The 19816-nt window shown below is 45.3% G+C and overlaps 8 protein-coding genes across 8 annotated transcripts; 3 read left to right on the top strand and 5 right to left on the bottom strand.

Moving 5' to 3' along the window:
* Positions 1–139: 139 nt before the first annotated feature.
* Positions 140–1609, top strand: GL218_01082 (Indoleamine 2,3-dioxygenase; the record flags this gene model as incomplete). Its single annotated transcript, XM_033577530.1, has 1 exon — positions 140–1609. The coding sequence occupies one exon, from the start codon at positions 140–142 to the stop codon at positions 1607–1609; it is 1470 nt and encodes a 489-aa protein (XP_033439444.1).
* A 958-nt stretch (positions 1610–2567) lies between these two features.
* On the bottom strand, positions 2568–3143 carry GL218_01081 (uncharacterized protein; the record flags this gene model as incomplete). Its single annotated transcript, XM_033577529.1, has 1 exon — positions 2568–3143. One exon carries the CDS (start codon positions 3141–3143, stop codon positions 2568–2570), a length of 576 nt encoding a protein of 191 aa, XP_033439445.1.
* Positions 3144–3876: 733 nt separating this feature from the next.
* On the bottom strand, positions 3877–4866 carry GL218_01080 (putative inositol oxygenase; the record flags this gene model as incomplete). The annotated part of the gene is made up of 2 exons (XM_033577528.1): positions 3877–4056; positions 4120–4866. The coding sequence occupies 2 exons, from the start codon at positions 4864–4866 to the stop codon at positions 3877–3879; spliced, it is 927 nt and encodes a 308-aa protein (XP_033439446.1).
* Positions 4867–5509: 643 nt separating this feature from the next.
* GL218_01079 (uncharacterized protein) lies at positions 5510–7354 on the bottom strand (the record flags this gene model as incomplete). Its single annotated transcript, XM_033577527.1, has 7 exons — positions 5510–5655; positions 5709–5808; positions 5861–5967; positions 6025–6453; positions 6509–6770; positions 6826–6982; positions 7332–7354. The coding sequence occupies 7 exons, from the start codon at positions 7352–7354 to the stop codon at positions 5510–5512; spliced, it is 1224 nt and encodes a 407-aa protein (XP_033438016.1).
* A 1303-nt stretch (positions 7355–8657) lies between these two features.
* Positions 8658–10877, top strand: GL218_01078 (Maltose permease MAL31; the record flags this gene model as incomplete). Its single annotated transcript, XM_033577526.1, has 8 exons — positions 8658–9026; positions 9227–9562; positions 9618–9824; positions 9877–9936; positions 9991–10178; positions 10231–10458; positions 10513–10603; positions 10659–10877. 8 exons carry the CDS (start codon positions 8658–8660, stop codon positions 10875–10877), a joined length of 1698 nt encoding a protein of 565 aa, XP_033438015.1.
* An 865-nt stretch (positions 10878–11742) lies between these two features.
* GL218_01077 (cytochrome c oxidase assembly protein) lies at positions 11743–12058 on the bottom strand (the record flags this gene model as incomplete). Its single annotated transcript, XM_033577525.1, has 2 exons — positions 11743–11907; positions 11963–12058. 2 exons carry the CDS (start codon positions 12056–12058, stop codon positions 11743–11745), a joined length of 261 nt encoding a protein of 86 aa, XP_033437824.1.
* A 947-nt stretch (positions 12059–13005) lies between these two features.
* GL218_01076 (V-type proton ATPase subunit G) lies at positions 13006–17023 on the top strand (the record flags this gene model as incomplete). The annotated part of the gene is made up of 5 exons (XM_033577524.1): positions 13006–14424; positions 16398–16436; positions 16535–16577; positions 16673–16773; positions 16862–17023. 5 exons carry the CDS (start codon positions 13006–13008, stop codon positions 17021–17023), a joined length of 1764 nt encoding a protein of 587 aa, XP_033437823.1.
* A 341-nt stretch (positions 17024–17364) lies between these two features.
* GL218_01075 (Beta-catenin-like protein 1 like protein) lies at positions 17365–19285 on the bottom strand (the record flags this gene model as incomplete). The annotated part of the gene is made up of 3 exons (XM_033577523.1): positions 17365–19076; positions 19146–19194; positions 19259–19285. 3 exons carry the CDS (start codon positions 19283–19285, stop codon positions 17365–17367), a joined length of 1788 nt encoding a protein of 595 aa, XP_033438017.1.
* Positions 19286–19816: the final 531 nt, after the last annotated feature.

Genomic DNA, 19816 nt, shown 5'->3' with positions numbered 1-19816 from the left:
GACTTTTTATTAGTTTAACCACTTGAATCTATTCAAAAAAAAATCAACTGTTAGGTTGATTCTTCACCTACCAAGCTATATAGCTTCGCCATATAGTCAACTCAACGTATTGTCTTCGAAAGACAACTACGTCGTCGTAATGAGACCTCCTATCCCAATATTATCCGAGTATGGAATCTCGCCAAAGTATGGCTTTTTGCCCGACGTCCTACCTTTAACTAGGCTTCCGGACCCCTACTATAACAAGTGGGAATCCATCGGCGCCAATCTACAGAATTTAATTCTGAGCAAGCGCCTTCGAGGAGTTATCGACCGTCTTCCTGTTCTCTCCACCGTCGGTCTGGAACATGACGCAGAATGGAGGAGAGCTTACATGCTCCTGACCTTCTTTGCTCACGGCTACATCTGGGGAGGTGATACTCCCTGTGATCGTGTGCCACCGAGCATCTCTGTTCCTTTGTTGGATATTTGTCAACATCTCGAGATTCCACCCGTGTCTACTTACGCCGCCTCCGTGCTGTGGAACTTCAAACCCCTCTTCGTCGACGAAGAGATCGACGATCTTGACAATCTCGCCACCTTGTTGACCTTTACTGGGTCTCTTGACGAGTCTTGGTTCTACTTGGTCTCGGTTGCCATCGAGGCTCGTGGCGGCCCCATCATCCCCCTGATGCTAACTGCAGTTGCTGCTGCTCGACAAGGCGATAGTGTAACCGTGACACGTTGCCTGCATGCCTTCGCCGAGCGCCTCGATGACCTCGGCGAACTATTGCGTCGCATGCATGAAAGCTGCGACCCTGGCTTCTTCTACCGTCGCATTCGCACATTCCTTGCTGGTAGTAAGAATATGGCCGAGGCAGGTTTGCCGCATGGTGTCATGTATGATGATGGTTCAGGCAAATCTGAGTATGTGCAATACAGTGGACCTAGCAACGCCCAAAGCAGTTTGATTCAATTCTTTGATATCATTCTTGGCGTTGAGCATCGTCCCACCGGTGAGAAGCCCAATCCGTCCTCTGAGTCGGAACGCGAAGGACGAAGCCGTGCCCCCAAGCACAATTTTATCCAGGATATGCGACGTTATATGCCAGGACCGCACGCGCGCTTCTTAAACGATGTCGGAGCGGTTGCTAATATTCGCGAATTTGTTGAGAGCCGCGCTGCCTCTGACCGTCCTCTGAGCATCGCCTACGACGCGTGTCTTGCCATGCTCCGTGCATTCCGCGATATTCACATCGCTATCGTTACGCGCTACATTGTCTTGCCATCTCGAGAGAATAGAGCACGAAGTCGATCGCGTAGCCCTGAAGCTATTAGGAATAGAGTAAATTTGGCGACAGCTTCTAAAAACGAGAAGCATAAAAAGGTTAAAGGAACCGGTGGTACAGCTCTCATTCCTTTTCTCAAGCAGGCTCGTGACGAGACTGGCGAGCCCTCAATCGAGGTTTGGGCCAAGAAGTTTATGAGCAGGCAAACTAAGGTCTCAGGTCAGAACGATTTCTTCCTGGGTAAAGAGGAGAAATCGGTGCCAGATGAGCCGGTTATTGAGCATGGTCTTGCTGGGACTTGGACTATGGATGAGGAAATTGGCGGCATCTGCAATTACTGATAGGTAGTATTACTTACCTACCTAGGTTAAAGCTTTTGTCTCGGGTTAGGATCGTTACAGTAGGTATAGTAACGAGATGCTAGACAAGTCCCCAAGAATTGTAACTCTTCCTTCAGGGGTAAGACATTATAAATATACGTTTGATATTTCACACGCAAACACGAAAAGAGGAATTATTTCCTTTAACCTAGATTATCAATTTGGTCTTATGATTGCAAACTTGCCCATATATTCCTATGAGGTAGTCAAGAACTTGTATCTATCTCGTGCTATTTATAGTATCCTTTAACCTTGGATTAAACAGGTCGAATGCCACAACTTATGCTCAGTAGTTAATTCTAGAACAATTATTGGACGATCTTCTATGCAATGTGGTAAGCGCAGAACTTCCAGTAATTCGGGAATTTGAGATAGTGAATGGCACCTCGATCCTGGAGGTGCTTCGGACAATCCATCTACTATAGACGGCAATGCGTCATCCAGTATTTTTTTCAAATGGCTTGAATAGCCTACCAGAGTCGTCACGACGAGACCAAAAGACGGTAAAGGTATTGCTGTTAAACATACACATCTTACTTATCCTCGTCCAAATCTCAGCTTGCCAAGACAAATCCGTGGGTTTGGAGGTATCATTTCCTACCGGTGTCTCCATTTCATTTGTAACTATTCCAAGATGTCTCTTCCAAGGCTCTCATAGAGGAGCACAAGGCACGACAGCGGTTTGGCAGTTCCTCCTTTGGATCAAGTAACTTGATCGAAGTTTGCGTGTCACTAGGGGCGAAAAGGGCCTGAAGATATTGAATCATGACCGTTGAGCGGTCGAATCTCAGTATACACCCTAACCTATGGTCATTGCCCCCTTGAAATAGACCTCGACTCGTTGATAACTGTCCGCTCGTCCCGGGGTGAAAAGTGGCAACTAAACGGTTAGATAGCGTGGCATTGGAACTCATATTCATTATACCCCCAACTGGTTCTCTTCAACCTCGTTATTTTCGGGCTTGACGACTAACTTGCCAAATCCAAGATCAACCCGTGCGAGGGGTCTTTCAAACTCATTTGGATCGGGATCGCTATAATACCGGAAGAGGTTGACAATATGACAAAGAACACTCCCGTCCACCTCGAGCGATATTTGGCCGGATTCGACAGGGTCGGGGGCAGTTATGCTTATCGTCTTCCATTCAACAATATTGTTTCCAGGTCGGATATCAAGTGCGTAAAGCAATTGCGCCCAGGCAAAGGAAGATGTGCACTTCCCGCTCGGTTTAAATTGCCCGTCATGTTGGATCATGTGTTTCTCAAACTTTTCAATACGGAGGCATGGCTGCCGCCATTTTCCATTGCGGTCTGGATCAAGAGCCTCGTCGGCCCACTCTCCTAACCTTTCACGGAATTCCTCGGTCGCGCGTTTATTTTTATAGGTGGTCGAAACATAATTACCGACTAGGGATATAATCGTCTCGGTGAGTGTCACGGTTTGCTGGGCATCCGCAATAACGCCAGCGTAACTGCTTCTTGGTTGATCAGACATCTTTATATTTCGTACGGTTTTGGTAGAATTTATGTTTCATTGATGCCCGTAGATGTTAGGCAGATATTAGTAGATATCAAATATCCAAGGGTGTGGTGGCTGTACAGGTCGTGTCACCCACCATTAAACACCACCATTAAACAATAAGGACCACTTGCAGAAATAATATGTCAAAAGCCTTAGGGTTCGATTCTGCGAGCAAATAAGAGCCTAAGATGCAAACGAAAATATGCACAAGGCTTGGCCGTGATCGTCCAGACCTATCAGATATACAACAATAGCAAAAGTGCTGTTACAAAATCATATTTTATATGTTCGACATTAGACAAGAAACTTGACTAATCATATTCAGGTGAGTGATGTACATATCTTAGCCTTGCTCACCAAAAGTAAATGAAATAATAATATAATCAACGCTGTGGGCACTCCTCCCCAGGGGCATAAAGCGTATAGAACTATCTAAGTCTACCTAATATATATACCTAGGTGTATATATGATATAAAATCAAACCCAAAGGCATCCAATACCCAGACCGTTTTCGCTTGCCTCGCCCTTTAAGCTCGTGCTCGGCATCGTGAGTGTTCGTAGTTGACCCCTTTGCGAGGGAATAAGCTGAAGCATAAGCGAAGATTCTATCCGTCTTAAATTTACCACCTTACTACTAAGAGGTAATTCCGTAATAGTGGTGATTATGCTACCGCAGCATAGCTGACAACAAGTCCACACATGCGCTCACCACTTGACAACCTTCTGCGGGAAAAACTCATCGATAAGCTCCGAATAATACGGCTTCAGCTCCTCTACATCAGGAACTTTATCGCTCTTGCTGTATAAATCATACGGATTGAACGCCCGCACGGCACGTAGCATATCCTTGTCATGCTCGTCCATCAGCTCGCGGTATGCACCCTCCTATAACGAATCAGTAGACATTCTAAAAGTAAAACAAGGAGACAAGAAAAAGTAGTAGCATACCTTATGCCAAGGATAAAACGAATGATACCGAATCATAGCCAACGCCTCAGGCGGTAGCGTTGACTGCTCCTTGACCACATGGTATAAATACTCGTCATGGCCCCACGACAGCATCACGTTATCTAGTCCGCAGCCGGGAGAGTAGATGCCGAACTTGGTGCTATAGACGGGATCTCTAGAGTCTGGGTTTGCGGTGAATGTGTCGGGGTATATGATGCGGTTATCGAAGGCGCAGCCGACGGGGAATGTGTCGCCAACGACGTCCCATTGGCCTTCGGAGCCGTAGAAGTAGAGTAGCTTGCCAAGATCATGGATTAGACCTGTGACCTGCATCCATCGTGGCTTGCCGTCTCTCCGGATTGCCTCGGCAGACTGTAGTAAATGTTGGATCTGCGATAGACTTGTGTCCGGGTCCGACTCATCGATCAGCGTGTTGAGCTTCTCGATTGCTTGCCACACCGTCATCTCCTCGCGTCGCCGTGTCTTAAATGTGATGCGTGCTTTTAGATTATACGCCACCGTCTGCTTTTCATGCTGTTCACGATAGAAGTTTTGAACGCGGTCGCAGGCTTCTTCATACTGCCTGAACTGCGTCTTGTCTTTGGTTGAATCGAATTGGGACTTATCGTCGAACTTGGCTTGATTTTGACCTTTTAGCACATTAACCGCGTCAATGTGATCTGACGTCTCCTCAAGCTCGAGGCCATTCCGGCTTATAGTGTCGTCAACTAATATGCCTGGTGCCATTGTGTTGTGGTGGGGAGTATATAAGAGTCAATAGCAAAAAAGGGGTATCTCTTAGACTATAGATTAGTGATTAAAAACAAAAAATACCATGCGCTTTAAACAGAAATCTATAACTTTTCCGATATCATTGTCCTCGATCAAATTTTATACTCTGAGCTTCGTGTAAGTGGTAAATGTCCCCACATAAGGTTGATGTATGGCCCATGATGAATGAGGATAAAATCGCCGAAGACAGCTATATTGAGCTGACTAGCGCAGGCAACGATCCCCCGAGCGGGAATCAGGTACGCCTCCCTTGCGGAACGAGATCCGCAAAGTAACTACCCCTTCTTTTTGCGAAAACGGTAAAATCGCCCGAACCCCAGATGTAAGTTTATCTCATCCACTGGTCTGCATATTTCGCGCTCATATGCAGTAGGTATCCGGAGTACCCCAGAAAGAGAAACGTCATTCGAACGTCACCTGGTATCTATATCCATAAATCCTAGTATATCCCCACGTTATATAGCGTGGTATATAAGCCTGGCCAAGTTCGGCAATCTGGGGCGGTCCTAAGCTCCCCCCAGTCCACTTTGTAATCCCCTCGGTTTCTCGTGTACCATGTCTTCGCTTGGTAAAGGACTAATCAGAGTTGATATTAGTTTCATTCGTCGTTTTCTGGTAACCAGCCCCACGCTTTCATCAGTTGCTGCTGTATTGATGCAGTCGGACGAGCGTGATCTGCCTCCGTCTTCCTTAGAATGTCCATTAGAGCTTCCTGGTCGGACCTTTCGCCGAATTGATCGCCAACTGCAATTCGTATTAGCTCGGTATTAATACTAGCGAACTGGGTTTGCTCGTACACATAGCGATGCCCATGCAAGCAGTAAACATTCCCGGTGGAGTCCACTGATTGCATACCCCGATACCACAGAGTTCCCTTACAAGGTTCTCAATCCGATGCTGTCTTTGCATAAGTCATATATAGGAACTTTTCTTAATGGTATAGACTTACTGTCATTTGCTTTACTGCTGCTCGGCGATTTGTACCTACTTTGGGTATCGAAGGATCAAACTGAGTTAAGAATAACTGTGCGAGAATATGATGTTGAATTCCAATGACTAAGAAATTAGCGACTATATTATGCCTATAACATTTAAGAAGATTTCAATGCTTACCATGACAACCTGACCCATGCCAAATTTCTGGGAAAGCCGAGGTTGCCGTACGTTCCTTGTAAAAGAAGGGGTTGAAGGACGGGGGTCGAGTGCTAGACCACTTTCTGCATGCCTCATCTAGGGCACTCCAATGGCCTGTTGCCAACGAGTTATTCCCGAAGCATAAGTTGAGGACGTCCGCAAGAAGTACAATCGCCCGATTTGACCAAGTATAGTCGTCGGCCGGTTCAAATGACCGGTCCACTACAAAGTGGTCTAAAGACACCTTGACAGGCTGTTGCGTAATGACCGCGATATAGATCTCCTGTCGGAGTCCTACCCAGAATGACGCTGCACTTAAACTTCCCGGACCCATATATTGGTCGCCGACATTAACGAAAGCATGAATACCTAGTAGATGACTGTAGGTGTCTTGGCCTGTTGTTGGAACTGTCCGTTTATTAGCAAGAAACTTCCGGAGTACCCCAAACATATCTTATCTCACCATCCATCTCCTCAAGCATACGCAAGATAATCGTTGCCGCGAATAAGTTCTCATCTGATACCGTTGAAGCGTGATTTAACATTGGGATGAGGTATCTTAGGCACTCATCGTGATACCTGTTCGAGGCCAGAGGGTCAAAATCTGTCGTATGACTTAGATGCCTCGCAGCTATAGCAAAAATAGCATTCAAGAGCATATAGCATTCGGCAGCACGCTCTGGAACTACCAACTCGAAATGTCGATGTGGATCGCATAAGTCTAGCTGCTTTAGTTAGAATTTTGAATGTTAGGAGTGGCTACTGTATCGTTTGGCTTACACAAATCGCTAGTTTCTGGATATAATGCCGAAATAACAGTGCTTCTGTCCGGTCCTTAAGCGGCAGGCTTGAAGCATTGCTGAAATTAGGCGTTAGAATACTCCCATCATGGGGTACGCGTGCTTTCTCTATATCTGAAGACGACAAATCATAGGAACTAGCAGATTTAGACCCTGGAATATGCCCATGAGAGTAAAGCTCAGCGATGGATATATCATTAGCTGGAAACCCTCCATTGTTTCTCGGTGTATTATGTGCTTGAACAACATCTACCGGCTGCCCATCTGCTCTATTGTACTCTGTTGAATTAGGAATGGATGGAGGTGTGACGCTCGAGGAGGTCGATTCCTGATGCCAATTATGACTTTCGTCTGTATGAAACTCATACGGAGAAATATCCTCTGAGGGGCTTCCTATGGTCAAACCTTGTCTCTCATCGACGTAAATTACTTGGATAAGTTAGCCAAACAGATTTACTCTAATTCGATGTGACATTCCAAACTTACACTTTTTCGGCGGCTTGAGCCATTTTTGATTTCTTTTGAACGTGTCTATAAGAATGAGGTTTAGCTTAGAAATAATGGAGATTTAACTGCAGTACCTTTACTAGGTTTGAATTTGAAGCCCAGTTTGCATTCACGACCTGCTCGGACACATCGACCACATCTTGGAACCGAGCGATCGCCTACTCGTGTTCAAAACGATTAGTTTAGCCGTCTTGGAGATATAACAAGTAGCTCTAATATTACTCGCATTTAAGATGATATTCACGGCATGTGACACTATTCGCCAAGTCTATGTCAGCAATTGTCCAACACCAAAATGAGATATAAGTGGATAAGCACAAAATCTAGTCTGCTAGAGAGTACACCGGTCTCGGCGTAGCTTCAGCATATCTTACGGAGTAGATAGATGGGGATATCGTACCATGGTGTAGCGAGCAACTCGATCTGCTCTGATGAGGGCATTCGCAACGTCGTCGCTTCTACAGTCTTCTATGTTTACTCGGTATAATTCGGACAATGTTACCGACAGATAGACTTAGAGGTCCTAATTGTGAGAGGATCATCTGATAAAGATGGGCAAAACCGCCGAGCGGGAGACGTGGATGGTTCTAAAGTAGTACAAACTGACCCGGTTCATGGGACGCCGAAGCCCAGACCCAATTGGCCGGCTAGGGATTTCCCCATTGGACCGTCTCCCGAATAACGGACCTAAACGGGGTCCACGAGGTCTTGTTCGTGTAACGCGCCAATACTATGTATGTACATACTAGTTGGTATGTGTGGATATGTAGGCGAATAGAGTCGTGATACATACTTCCCTGCATATACACAACAGGGTAAAAGCTAAGCTACCTAGCTGACCATTACGTTAAAGCAGTTTGGCCAATTAATTCTCCTGATAATCTTAGCTTACTTGGGATTCAAGGTAACTAGACCGGTCAGGGCCAGTCAGGGCAGTCAGGGGTGTTCGATTAGGAATTCCAGAATTCCAAGTGTTTCTTCCCCGCAACTTTCTCTCCACCGTTGGCAACGGATCGAAAAGAAAAATGCTACTAGACTAAACCCCTTATGGAGTATAGCGAGCTGCCTCGGTATTCCTAGCGCACTACTTTTCAGACTATTATTAAAGTTAGTTAAACGGCTAGGTTAGAATATTCCTTTGTTTATAATTTTCCCCAGATAAAAAGAGGCGAGAAAGTCGAATTAAGACGACAGTACCGTCTACACTATCGCGCAGCATATTATCTTGCTGATAGTACAAAGTCCAACTCATCTTGGAAACAATTCCTAGCAGCGGTGGTACCCAAAAGTTCGTACATCACAGCTATGGCCTCAGGCTCAACGAAAAGTATTAGCGACGATGTCGTCGAAACGGCCCCAATGCCGGCTGTGACGCCGAAGGAAGGGCATGAGACCATGAGCGACGTGATCCGGAATGCGAGGCTCGCTACCGAAAAGGAGCACAACATGACCTTATGGCAGGGCCTTCGACTTTACCCCAAAGCGATTGCGTGGTCTGTCCTCATCTCGACTTGCATTGTTATGGAAGGCTACGATATCTCCCTAGTCAATAACTTCTACGCCTTCCCGCAGTTTAACCAGAAGTACGGCACTGAGGTGACAGATCCGAATGGCAACGTCTCCTATCAAGTTTCGGCAGCCTGGCAGGCAGGCCTTAGCAACGGTGCAGTAGTGGTGAGTTAGATCTTGACGTACCTCAGTGCGTTCGAAATTGAAATTGTCTGCCCCTTTTCCGGGTTTAAATCCATGGCGAGTCATTAGTTACCAATGGCGGCGTTTATATTTTTCACCAAGGGTCTCACAGCATAAACCGTGATGAGATCCTTCTCATTGTTTTGGTGATTGATGATTTTTTTAACGCTGACTTTTTGTAGGGTGAAATCATTGGCCTATTGATAAACGGCTGGGTCTCCGAGAGGTTCGGATATCGATATACTGTCATATTCTGCCTCGTACTTATCATCGCTTTTACCGCAATCTTCTTCACGGCGCAGACGGTTGTACACCTTCAAGTAGCTGAGATCCTGTGCGGCATTCCCTGGGGCGTTTTTCAAACCTTGACTATCACCTATGCCTCTGAAGTTTGTCCGGTAGCCCTGCGGGGTTATCTAACAACCTACATCAACTTCTGTTGGGGTATCGGCCAGATGATCGGTATTGGTGTCATTATGGGTAACCTCTGGCGTACCGACGAGTGGGCGTATCGTATAGTAAGACTCTCCTTGACTTTATTCTCCAGTAAAAAGCTCTAACGGATATGAATAGCCTTATGCGCTTCAATGGATGTGGCCCTTGCCTCTCATAATTGGAATCTCCTTTGCGCCTGAATCCCCTTGGTGGCTTGTACGAAAGGGGAAACTTGAAGACGCCAAGCATTCTCTTCTCCGCTTGACTAGTCTGGATCGGGAGACAGACTTTGATGTGGACGAGACGGTTGCGATGATGGTCCATACAACAGCATTAGAACAGAAGGTTGTGTTCTTTCACTCATGCTTTCGTACTTATCGCTAACCTTTATACGTAGATAACCAAGGGAGCCAGTTACCTAGATTGTTTCAAGGGTGTCGATAGGCGTCGCACAGAAGTACGTCTGAAGCCCCTATACTTGTGTCCGTCCTCGTGATGCTAACTGAGATAGATTGTGTGCATGTGCTGGGCGATCCAGAACCTGAGCGGCAATTCATTTTCCAACTACTCGACGTACTTCCTGCAGCAAGCTGGTCTCGATAATGACAAGGCATACTCATTTGCCATGGGTCAATATGCCATCAACTGCGCCGGCGTCTTCGGAGCCTGGACGCTTATCACCTTTGGAATCGGACGAAGGTAAGGTGAAACGCCATATATGAATTATCTAAGATGTTAACATCGCATGTAGGACGTTATACCTATATGGCCTTGCTGGTCTCTTCATCATGCTTTTAATCCTCGGTTTCCTCGGCTTAGCCCCCGATAGAGAATCCGCATCGCTTGCGACAGGCAGTATCATGCTCGTGTGGGCTCTGTGTTACCAGCTAACAGTTGGCACCGTATGTTATTCTCTCGTTGCAGAGATTTCAACTAGACGTCTTCAAATCAAGACAGTGGTGCTCGGACGTATCCTCTAGTAAGACTGTTCTACTTAGCAGATCAGTTAAGATCCAATGCTAATAGATCATAGCAACATTGTCGGCATTATCTGTGGCGTTTTAACGCCATACATGTTGAACCCTTCGGCTTGGGACTGGGGTAATTATGCCGGTTTTTTCTGGGTAAGTAATCCCTCGCGTGTGTTGGCTCTTGTCTCTACTTATTGACGATAACCAGGCGGGGTCATGCTTCCTCTGCTTTGTCTACTCTTACTTCCGCGTACCCGAACCGGCCGGTCGCACATTTGCAGAGCTTGATCTACTATTTGAGAAGAAGGTTAGCGCAAGGAAGTTTGCTTCGACCGATGTGGACGTATTTGCAGAGCATGTCGAGGGAGCTGTATTGAGCAGCTATCACGACCAGATCGCCATTTCGAGTATGAAGATCAAGGTTTAATGTATTGATGAGCAAGCCACGATATGACGGCGATGGGATGACGAACATTGAAAGTTGACATGAGGTAACTTGTATGTGAAGATTGGGTGTATATTTTTGAATGGCGCTATGGTGTACGAAATGGTGTATATAAGCTTATCTTTCTTGAATCAAATAATTCATTTTGCATAAGAAAATATTTAAGCGTCAGGTCGTAGACTCGGTGAGGTTGAGAAATGATAAATGCAAGCTTCGTACAATGGTCCAATAATCCAGGGGGTAGATAACTAGGAGCCGTGGGAGGTTATAGCTCATCCTATTGGTCGCGCGGAACTGATGCTTTTCGTCGTACCATATCCGATCAACGGTTGGTTGCTTGGTTCGTTGTGAGTCTAAGACTTATACGAGGAGATTTTTAACGGTTATACTGTGCATTAGAATGATAATGTGATGGTTAAGTAAGTTATGCCTTTAACTTGACATCAATCATGTTATCCAAAAGAGTAAGTTCAAATTTAATATATTGATACATTATCACGGCAGGTGCTCATTAAAGTGTTCTAATAACTAGAGCTGGTAGAGTAGCATGTTGCCTCCTAGGACTAGTCTAGGAGGAGAGTGTTGGCATTGATAGAAAGAATGTTGAAACTGAGCTCTTCGCCTATCAATCCTTATGTTAGTGGAAATACAATCGGTCTCGGACCATATTACTCCCAACGACTAAGTTTAACTTCTTAACGCACCTAGTAAGCATACCAGTTTCGCGAAATGTCATGTCCCTATTTGAGTGAAGCCAGACCAGACGAGACATAGTGACCGCCGTAGCAGGCCATAGGACTACTCGACGAGGGGTAGACTTAGATTGCGATGAAATACAAGCATTACATTACCGATCTGGTAACGATTTGGCTTGTATTTCGTCTGTAGTATCTCGAACAGTCTGACCCTTCTTATACTCTTCCTCCAATACTCTTTGCATGTCGAAATCAAGCTGGCGCTCCTTCTTGACCCGCTGCTGTTCCATGTCGCGCACAACACCCTGATGCATCGCCTAGAAATGCGTGGTAAGCCTATATCTAGTACGGATCAGGCGATGGTTTCTATACCTCTTTTTCAACCTTCTGCTGGAAGTGAACCATAATAACTGTACCAACAGCAAAGAGCGAGGTGCCCGCTAGGGTGAGTTTCGAGGCGCGCGACATATTTGTCGAACGCGAGTTGATAAGCTAGACAAATTTGATTTAAGTCTCGTTATAAACCCATCCCAATCTTTCTTTTTCAATGCCAGTACGGGAACACTTGACGATGTAAATTCAACTTCAATTATCGAGCTTAAAGGTGAAAAATCCCGGTAACTTGGAAGCTTAAGTGATGCTAGAGAGTAAATCTATTATCGATAACGAGTAGTCATTGTACCGTACCGTACTGTAGTGTATGTACCCAATACCGTATGTAGTGACATGTAAAAAAAACAAAGTTACATATAAAACGGTTCTTTTCATAATCATTCATGCCATAGGTTACACTTCCACGCTCTCCTACTCTATCTTCATCTCATTTATGGCATGTTCTTAATTAATGTGCCTTTATCTATTGCATTCGCCCCCAGATACCTACCCAGGTATGTCAGTCAAATACTTTCAAACTATAATTTAATTCCATGAAACTCCCGCTTTAGCCCCTATCATCATAATGCAAACAACAAGCAAGAAGATGGATACACGAAATATGAGCCTTGCTTTAACTAAGCTTATTTTATTTTCGTATTTCTAATCAACCGAATCTCTATACGCTCGGGAAAGACGCACTCCAAAAGGTTGCCGACAACGAGGGAATGAAAAAGGGGTAAAGACGCGGACTCTAATGTTTCGCGTATTGGATGCCATCGGGATCAGTGTTATTAGATTGTTTAATGATATTCCAGAAGCCCATTGTTTCTTGAAAGTATCTGCATGCAGATCAATAAAAGTAATGTTCCTTAGTCTTAATTCCCTTAGTTAAGGATCCCGGAAAGATGAAGAACAAAGACACTTGACATGTGACATGAAGCAAGCCTCTGGATTAATTTACATACGAGTTCTGAAGCGCATGCCGTTTAGTGTACAGTGACCGAGTAGATGGGACATATGACGATACATACTACTACACGATGCCGAGTACCAATACTACAGCTTCTGGTACTTCCTTCGCCAGGAAGTATAATTCTCTTTCGATTTTAGACGAAGTTGAAGACGTTGAGTGGTACCAACCGGGCGGGTTTTACCCATTGGATGTAGGCGAGACGATAATCGATAGGTTTAAGGTTATTCACAAGCTTGGACATGGCGGCATTGCGACAGTTTGGTTCTGCTGGGATCTAAAAAAGGAGAGATGGATAGCGCTCAAAATTAATTCAGCTAGTCACTCATCAGATGACTGCTCGGATTTAAAGGCAATTCGGATGATTGAAGCTCAGTCCCAAGGAATTGACGAGCTCAACGATAATAGCATCATGATAGCTGTACAGACCTTCTTTGTAGAGTCTCCTAATGGCCGGCACTTATGCTCTGTATTACCTGTTGCTGGGCCAAAGTTCACGGATTGGGAGGATAAAATAGGAGAAGACTTCGACCGACGGAAGAAAATCAGCTATCAACTAACCAAGGCGCTTGCTTTCTTGCATAGCAAAAGAATTTGCCATGGTGATTTCAGGCCCGATAACATATTAATGAGGTTGAAGCCTGATTACCTTGACCAGATCGGGTATGATGAGATGCAAGCTCTAATAGGGGAAGCTATTGGGGAACAACTCCTAGATGGCGACGAGCGAAGCCCTCATGCTCCCAAGTATGCATATCTACCGTTTAGCTTCAGAAACGGAAATCTTTCACACATGATATCGGATGACATCGCCATCGTCGACTTCGGCGAATCTTTTGAAACCCATAGCCCTCCTGAGAGGCTAAATATTCCACCTAAGTATGCCGGTCCTGAATGGCTCTTTGGCAATCAAACAGGCATAGGAAATGATATTTGGTCTCTGGCCTATACATTACTAGAAGTTCAAATTGGTCCCCTCCCTGGCGATCTATGGAATATTATTAGGCGCATGGAGCGGTACATAGGGCCCGTCCCATCTGTTTACGGCCCAACTGCTGTAAAGATGCTACACGACGAAACAAGTGATCCGGATGAACCACCGCCAGATTATGAAAAAGACGAAGCAGTCACTGGATCATTAACTGAGCCGCTCAACCTACAAGAGAAGTTTGAAGCAACTCACTCAGAATTCAGCAATCCTATACATATTGCGCTAGGATTAGCAGATATGCCGAGAGATGAAATCCCTATTTTTGGCGATCTTCTCGAGAAACTATTCATATACGACCCAGCGGAGAGGCAGGAGGCATCTCAAGTACTAGAACACGAATGGTTTAAAACTCATCAATACGAAGACGAGACGGCCACGGATTATACGTTACCGATCATGACGCTCATGGATGAATTGGAAGAGGATCACTCGGTTCCAGATAAGGTCTCCAAATCTTTAAACACAGAGAGTACTGCGCCGCCTATGATGGTGACAGAAGTACGAACCATTCAAATCACGGAGAAGTGTCCTTGGTATCACTTTGTAGCTACTTGGATGGTTCCAGTATTGGGGCTGTTATGCGTATATTTATTCTACACTTACACGTGCTTACAGGCCGATATGAGGATACTTAAGGCCGCCCAGCAGACAATATGAATGTAGCATATGTAGTAATATTTTAAATTTTCTAACTCTATGTTTTATATCAAAGTGGATCATTGGTTAGCTGGAGCTATATACTCCTATGTTATCTCGTGAAGACCCTCGCTTTAACGTCGTGACAAACGCCAAGTCTAGGTACATAAGGTATATTAATTAGTAACCAGTCAAAATCATACTATGGAATATTGTAGTATTAAACGTTATTTAGATATGATAAGTTGGGGGATACGAGGCAAGTTAACGAGAGGCTCTAAGAAGTTTCCGAAAGCAAACCAAGTTCAAAGAACAAGTACTACAAAAATAGCACTGTAGAAAGCGCCATGTTCTTTATTAGAAATAAGCAGCAGAGATCCTTTTAGAAAATTTTGGGTGTATAATCGGCGCCCATATCATGCCTAGTACGTACGCCACCTTACCTCTTACATTAGAGATTCCGACACCATGCCAAAAATAACCCCTTACGGACAAGTTGGAGATGCTCAATCAGAATGGCATCCTGACATGGCCATCCCGAGAGGTGGTCCGTTGCCTAAAGATACCGAGGATAAAAGTGCAACCGTATTTATCAAGCCAGAGCCAAGTATCGGCTGTGGGACGTTACAATGCCCAAAGGTTCGAGGGCCGTGTTTTGTCTATCTAATTAACATCTAGCTAATCAAATACATATTCACCTAGGTCTATTGGGAGAAGAAAGTAGTCTATGAACAATTGGTCAGAAAGCAGCAAGATGTTCTACAGTCGAGTGAGAGCTTTGCTCAAGAAGCTGCTAGAAATTTAGGGTTCTCACATATTATCATCCGGTAATGTTCTCGTGCCTTAAATTGAAAGTGTTTTATACTGATATTGACTAGCAAGGAACTCCATGACGCTGCCAATACTTACGCCCAGGCTGGTAAAGGCCAGACGAGGCGTACGAAAACAGGAATTGAGCCCGATCAGATCCACCTAACGGTATATCTTGCGAATCAACCAAATTGGGTCTCTGTACATGGGCATATCTACGGTGTCGTGCGAGAGACTACATATAAGTTGATGAGTGAAAGGAAGAGTAGATATGTTAAGAAGATACCGGAATATACAGAGTATGTAATGATGCCGAATAATCAACGATGGATGGCAAAAGACCGCCCAGATCAGCATCGCCGTAATCCTGAGCTCTGGGAATGGTTTGAGTATATAGCTACTTAAATAAGAACCTATAAATAAAATATTGATGTGGTAGGCGTATTGTAGATGTGCCTTGTTATTTATCAATTACCTTAATACTCGAAGAAAAAGGGGGTGATACGTTAATGATAAAACGTGCCAAACGGAAGGTTGAGCGTAACAGATGCAGCCATAAATTAATATGCGTACATATAATATGAAATACATAATGCGCTGCTAAATGTTATGCACATGCATTGGTTCAATTTCGGTTTAAAACGGCGCGAAGTAGGTACGTACCTTATAAGCTCCAATTCCATAGAGGTTACTTCAGCCCCAACTAACCCCAGCCCAGCACCAGCACCAGCCTTGCCTTTGAAGGTTATCATTGATTCGCCTATCGAGCTTCTACCTCTATTAGCTACCTATCATTTCGACATACTTCCTAACCTATCACGATTAATCTTCCTTCCAGCATCATACGTCAGTTACCAAACCAGCAAACCACCAATAAATCATTCCGTGTGCCCTTTTCGTCCGAGTCGACTTGCAAAGTAAATCAGATCTCCGCAGCTTAGCAGGATGGTATGTTCGATTCAACTAAACCTGTATATATAAAGAAGACGATATAGCTAGCTAATCATACTATCTCTGTAATATAGTCGGCCCAGAACTCGACAGGCATTCAAACCCTTCTCGATGTACGCAGAACCCCTATAGGTCATCGCAATAACCAGGCCACATAGCCGAATCCAATGTATCAAGTCTAGCTAACAGGTAGCTCGTCGCGATCGCATAGGCCGAGAGGGAAGCTTCCAAAATCGTCCAGAAAGCTCGCGAATGTCAGTACTATGCTTTCACCACATCTGCTATTCAATCAATCCACAGAGACCAGGCAGCTCAACACGTGAACCAACACTAACCTACCGCCCTATAGTTCGAACCAAGAGAGTACGAGAGGCGCGAGACGAAGCCAAGAAGGAAGTAGAAGCGTACCGCCGAGCGAAGGAAGAGGAATTTAAGAGATTCGAGGCCGAGGTATGTACATACAACATACCTTCTACAGCTCAAATCCAGCCCTCCAATCGATACAAATCCGGTTTACTAATCTAAACCCCTACTACAGCACACCCAAGGCAACAAGCAAGCCGAAGACGATGCCAACCGCGAAGCCGATGCCAAGATCAAAGAAATTCATGCCGCCGGCCAGAAGAGCCAGGACAAGGTCGCCGAGGATCTGCTGAAGGCCGTGTTCGACGTCAAGCCTGTACCCCCTGAGAAGGCATAGGTTAGTCTAAACTAGCCAGAGATGCTTAGTCTACAGAGAGAAGCGAATCCGGAAGGAATACTATGCGGGGAAAGGGGTCGACATATCACACCGTGGATTCTGGTTGCTGGAAGACTGAGGCTATGGTGTGTAGTTGCGCGCATTATGTTACGTTACTGGTGTTCTTGGAAGGGAAGAAACCCGAAATAAAGATAGGTCGGTATTACTGATTGCAAGAGGCCTGTCTGTCTGTTCATAGAAGAGAGATTTGAGGGATGTCGCGCTGAGAAGCCGGCACGATACGCATTATTCATTGATCACTACTATACTATTACATACTACCAGTCCGCTTGTACTAGTTATTATAGAAATTCCACTAGGGTTGTAAGCATTTCTCTAGTATCCTTGCCCTCTGCATCATCCGCATCGATGCCTTCAATCTGTTCTTGTAGCGTAGCTTTAATTGTAGCCAAGGTTTCGTCGCGGTCGGCAAGCAACCTCTGTATCGTCTTCCTGGCGCCGTTGTCTTCCGCCACTAGCCACGCCAGCACTACGTCCAGCGTCTGTAGGCAAAATAAGCCAGCGTCGAGCCGCCGCGAGAACCAATCATCTGCCATTTCTTCTTTCTCTTCTGCGCTCATCCCACTCTGTTCCGCGCGGATCGCCTCGTCCACGGAACCAAGGCGCGCCGCGTACTCCCTTCTCAATTTAACCAGTTTCTCCGTCTTCTCGTAGTCTTTCTCGACGAACTTAGCCAGGGTTCGGATTCGTTCTGCCGAGTCGGCTGGCAACAGCCGCAGCATGGATCCAAATATGCCGATTAAGTGTTCCGTAGTCTGGCTGTCGTTATTCTTTTTCATAAATAGTGTGAAAATATTCTTTAATCCACCCGCCTCCACAGCTTTTTGGCATACACCAGTTCCCGCCGCACCCTGGCCTCCTACGGCATGATCCAGGAGCCGGAGCGCGGCAGATTTACTCATCTTACCCTCTTTCAACATAATTAAACAAAGCTCGACACCTTCCGCCTCGATGAATTTGGTCTTGCCCTCGGGCTCGTCCGCGAGACAGGCCAAAGCCTCGAATAAGTTCTCCATATACTCTTCTTCCTCGCCGCCCTTTTCGGGGTCGCGTTTTCGATAAGATGCTACAAGCTGTAGCATGATGTCCACGGCATCTAAACTGGCCAGTTTCTTCCTGTTTTTCGACGATGTCTGCACTAATATTGCCAAAACTTCGGCAGCGTACTGTTTGTTCTGACTGACAGTGGCCTCCTTGGCCTGTATACGACGAAGTAGCCACTTTAGTAGGCTGTCATTTTCCGTAACTTGTTCTGCCGTCGCCGTTCGTCCGCTACATAGGTTTTCTACCACACTGAGCGCGTAGTAGACACCGCTCCGATCAACCTCCTGCTCCTCATCTAGCCTTTCGAAGTTCGACACAAGTAGCCCCAGCAAATCAGCCTCTAGTAGGGCATCGACCAGTGCATTCCATTGATCATCCTCGGCCGCGATATCTTCGTCAGTCAGTTCGTTAATAATCTCAATAGCGTCTATCGCAATATCGGTGTTCTCGTGTGCGAGTAACCCTACAAGGCTCGCGACACTTCCGATCTTAGCGAACTCGGGATATAGCTCCGGGTGCTCAGAAAGGATGGAGAGGGCCTTTATGTCGGCGTCGAGGTCGGCTTCGCTCGAAATAAACTTTTGAGGATCATCCTCAAACTTAGCGCGCAGTTCGGCATTCTTGTTTATTCGCTTTTCGAAATTAAGGGCGGTTCGTCGTAGCCACGCGCTGTCGAACTTGTCGGGTGCTGTGTCCGCGCTGGGATCGGGATCATCAACGTAGTCTAATACTTCGTTCTCTTGCGCCGTGATTCCACCACCAAAGAATCGTCCGTCCTCATCGTCGTCGGGTGGTAGATCTGGTCCGTAGTCACCTTCCTCGTCTTCTGGAGGGGGCGCAGGTCCTGCTTCGACATCATCTTCGTTATCGTTTACACTCTCGTCCTCGACGCGCGCATGTCGGCTGCTGTTACCATTCGAATTTAAACGGGCAGATTTGTATATTTGATCTACATATAGCTACACATTAGCCAAACAAGACTTCTAGATCAGTAGGAAGAAAAGAGGACAAAGCATACTAGGGTCTCGAAGAGGTTCTAGCTTGCGCTTGCTACCGACGCCAGATGCCTATAACATAAAGTTAGTTGAATTTAGAAAACTAGAACTAGAGTAGGGATATCAACTAACTAACCTTGAATAGCTCATCTATGCTAGTCATTGTGTAGTAGGTTTATGAAATGGTTGATGTAGGGGTGTCGCGAAGAAGATAGCTTATTAGAAAACATTGGTTGTATGTAAATTAAAACATTGAAATGTACCTAAAAGCTCCAATTGACTTCTAAAAGTTTAGACAGTGCGTAGGTATTACATAGCTCTTACCGATCGGTGTACTTTCCATAACCCACCCGTAGTGGACCTCTTTAGGTACATGATGTAAGGCCCATTGGACGTAACCCCACAGTACCTCTGTAGAGATTGTAGGCATATCGGGTGCGACTATATTTTAGTGACAGCATTTTAGTAACAGTAGCTTCGGTTTATGAGTCAAACTAACATAACAGTAAGCAATCTTGAAATAATAAAATACTTAAAGTTCAAACTTCATTTAATTATTCTTACCCGTCCTCCAAGTATTTGCTTAGCGGTTGTTATTCGTCGTAATGCTCATGTTTGGGTAGAAATATCTTATACTTCTATCTTATACTTCGTACTTTGTTCATTAGGTATTTGCTATTAGCCTTCAACATCT

Source organism: Daldinia childiae (genome assembly GCF_008694065.1).
Source record: "Daldinia childiae strain JS-1345 chromosome Unknown Scaffold2, whole genome shotgun sequence".
Taxonomy (NCBI): domain Eukaryota; kingdom Fungi; phylum Ascomycota; class Sordariomycetes; order Xylariales; family Hypoxylaceae; genus Daldinia; species Daldinia childiae.
Note: the sequence above shows the minus strand (reverse complement) of the source record. Positions and strands in the feature narration are given on the sequence as shown.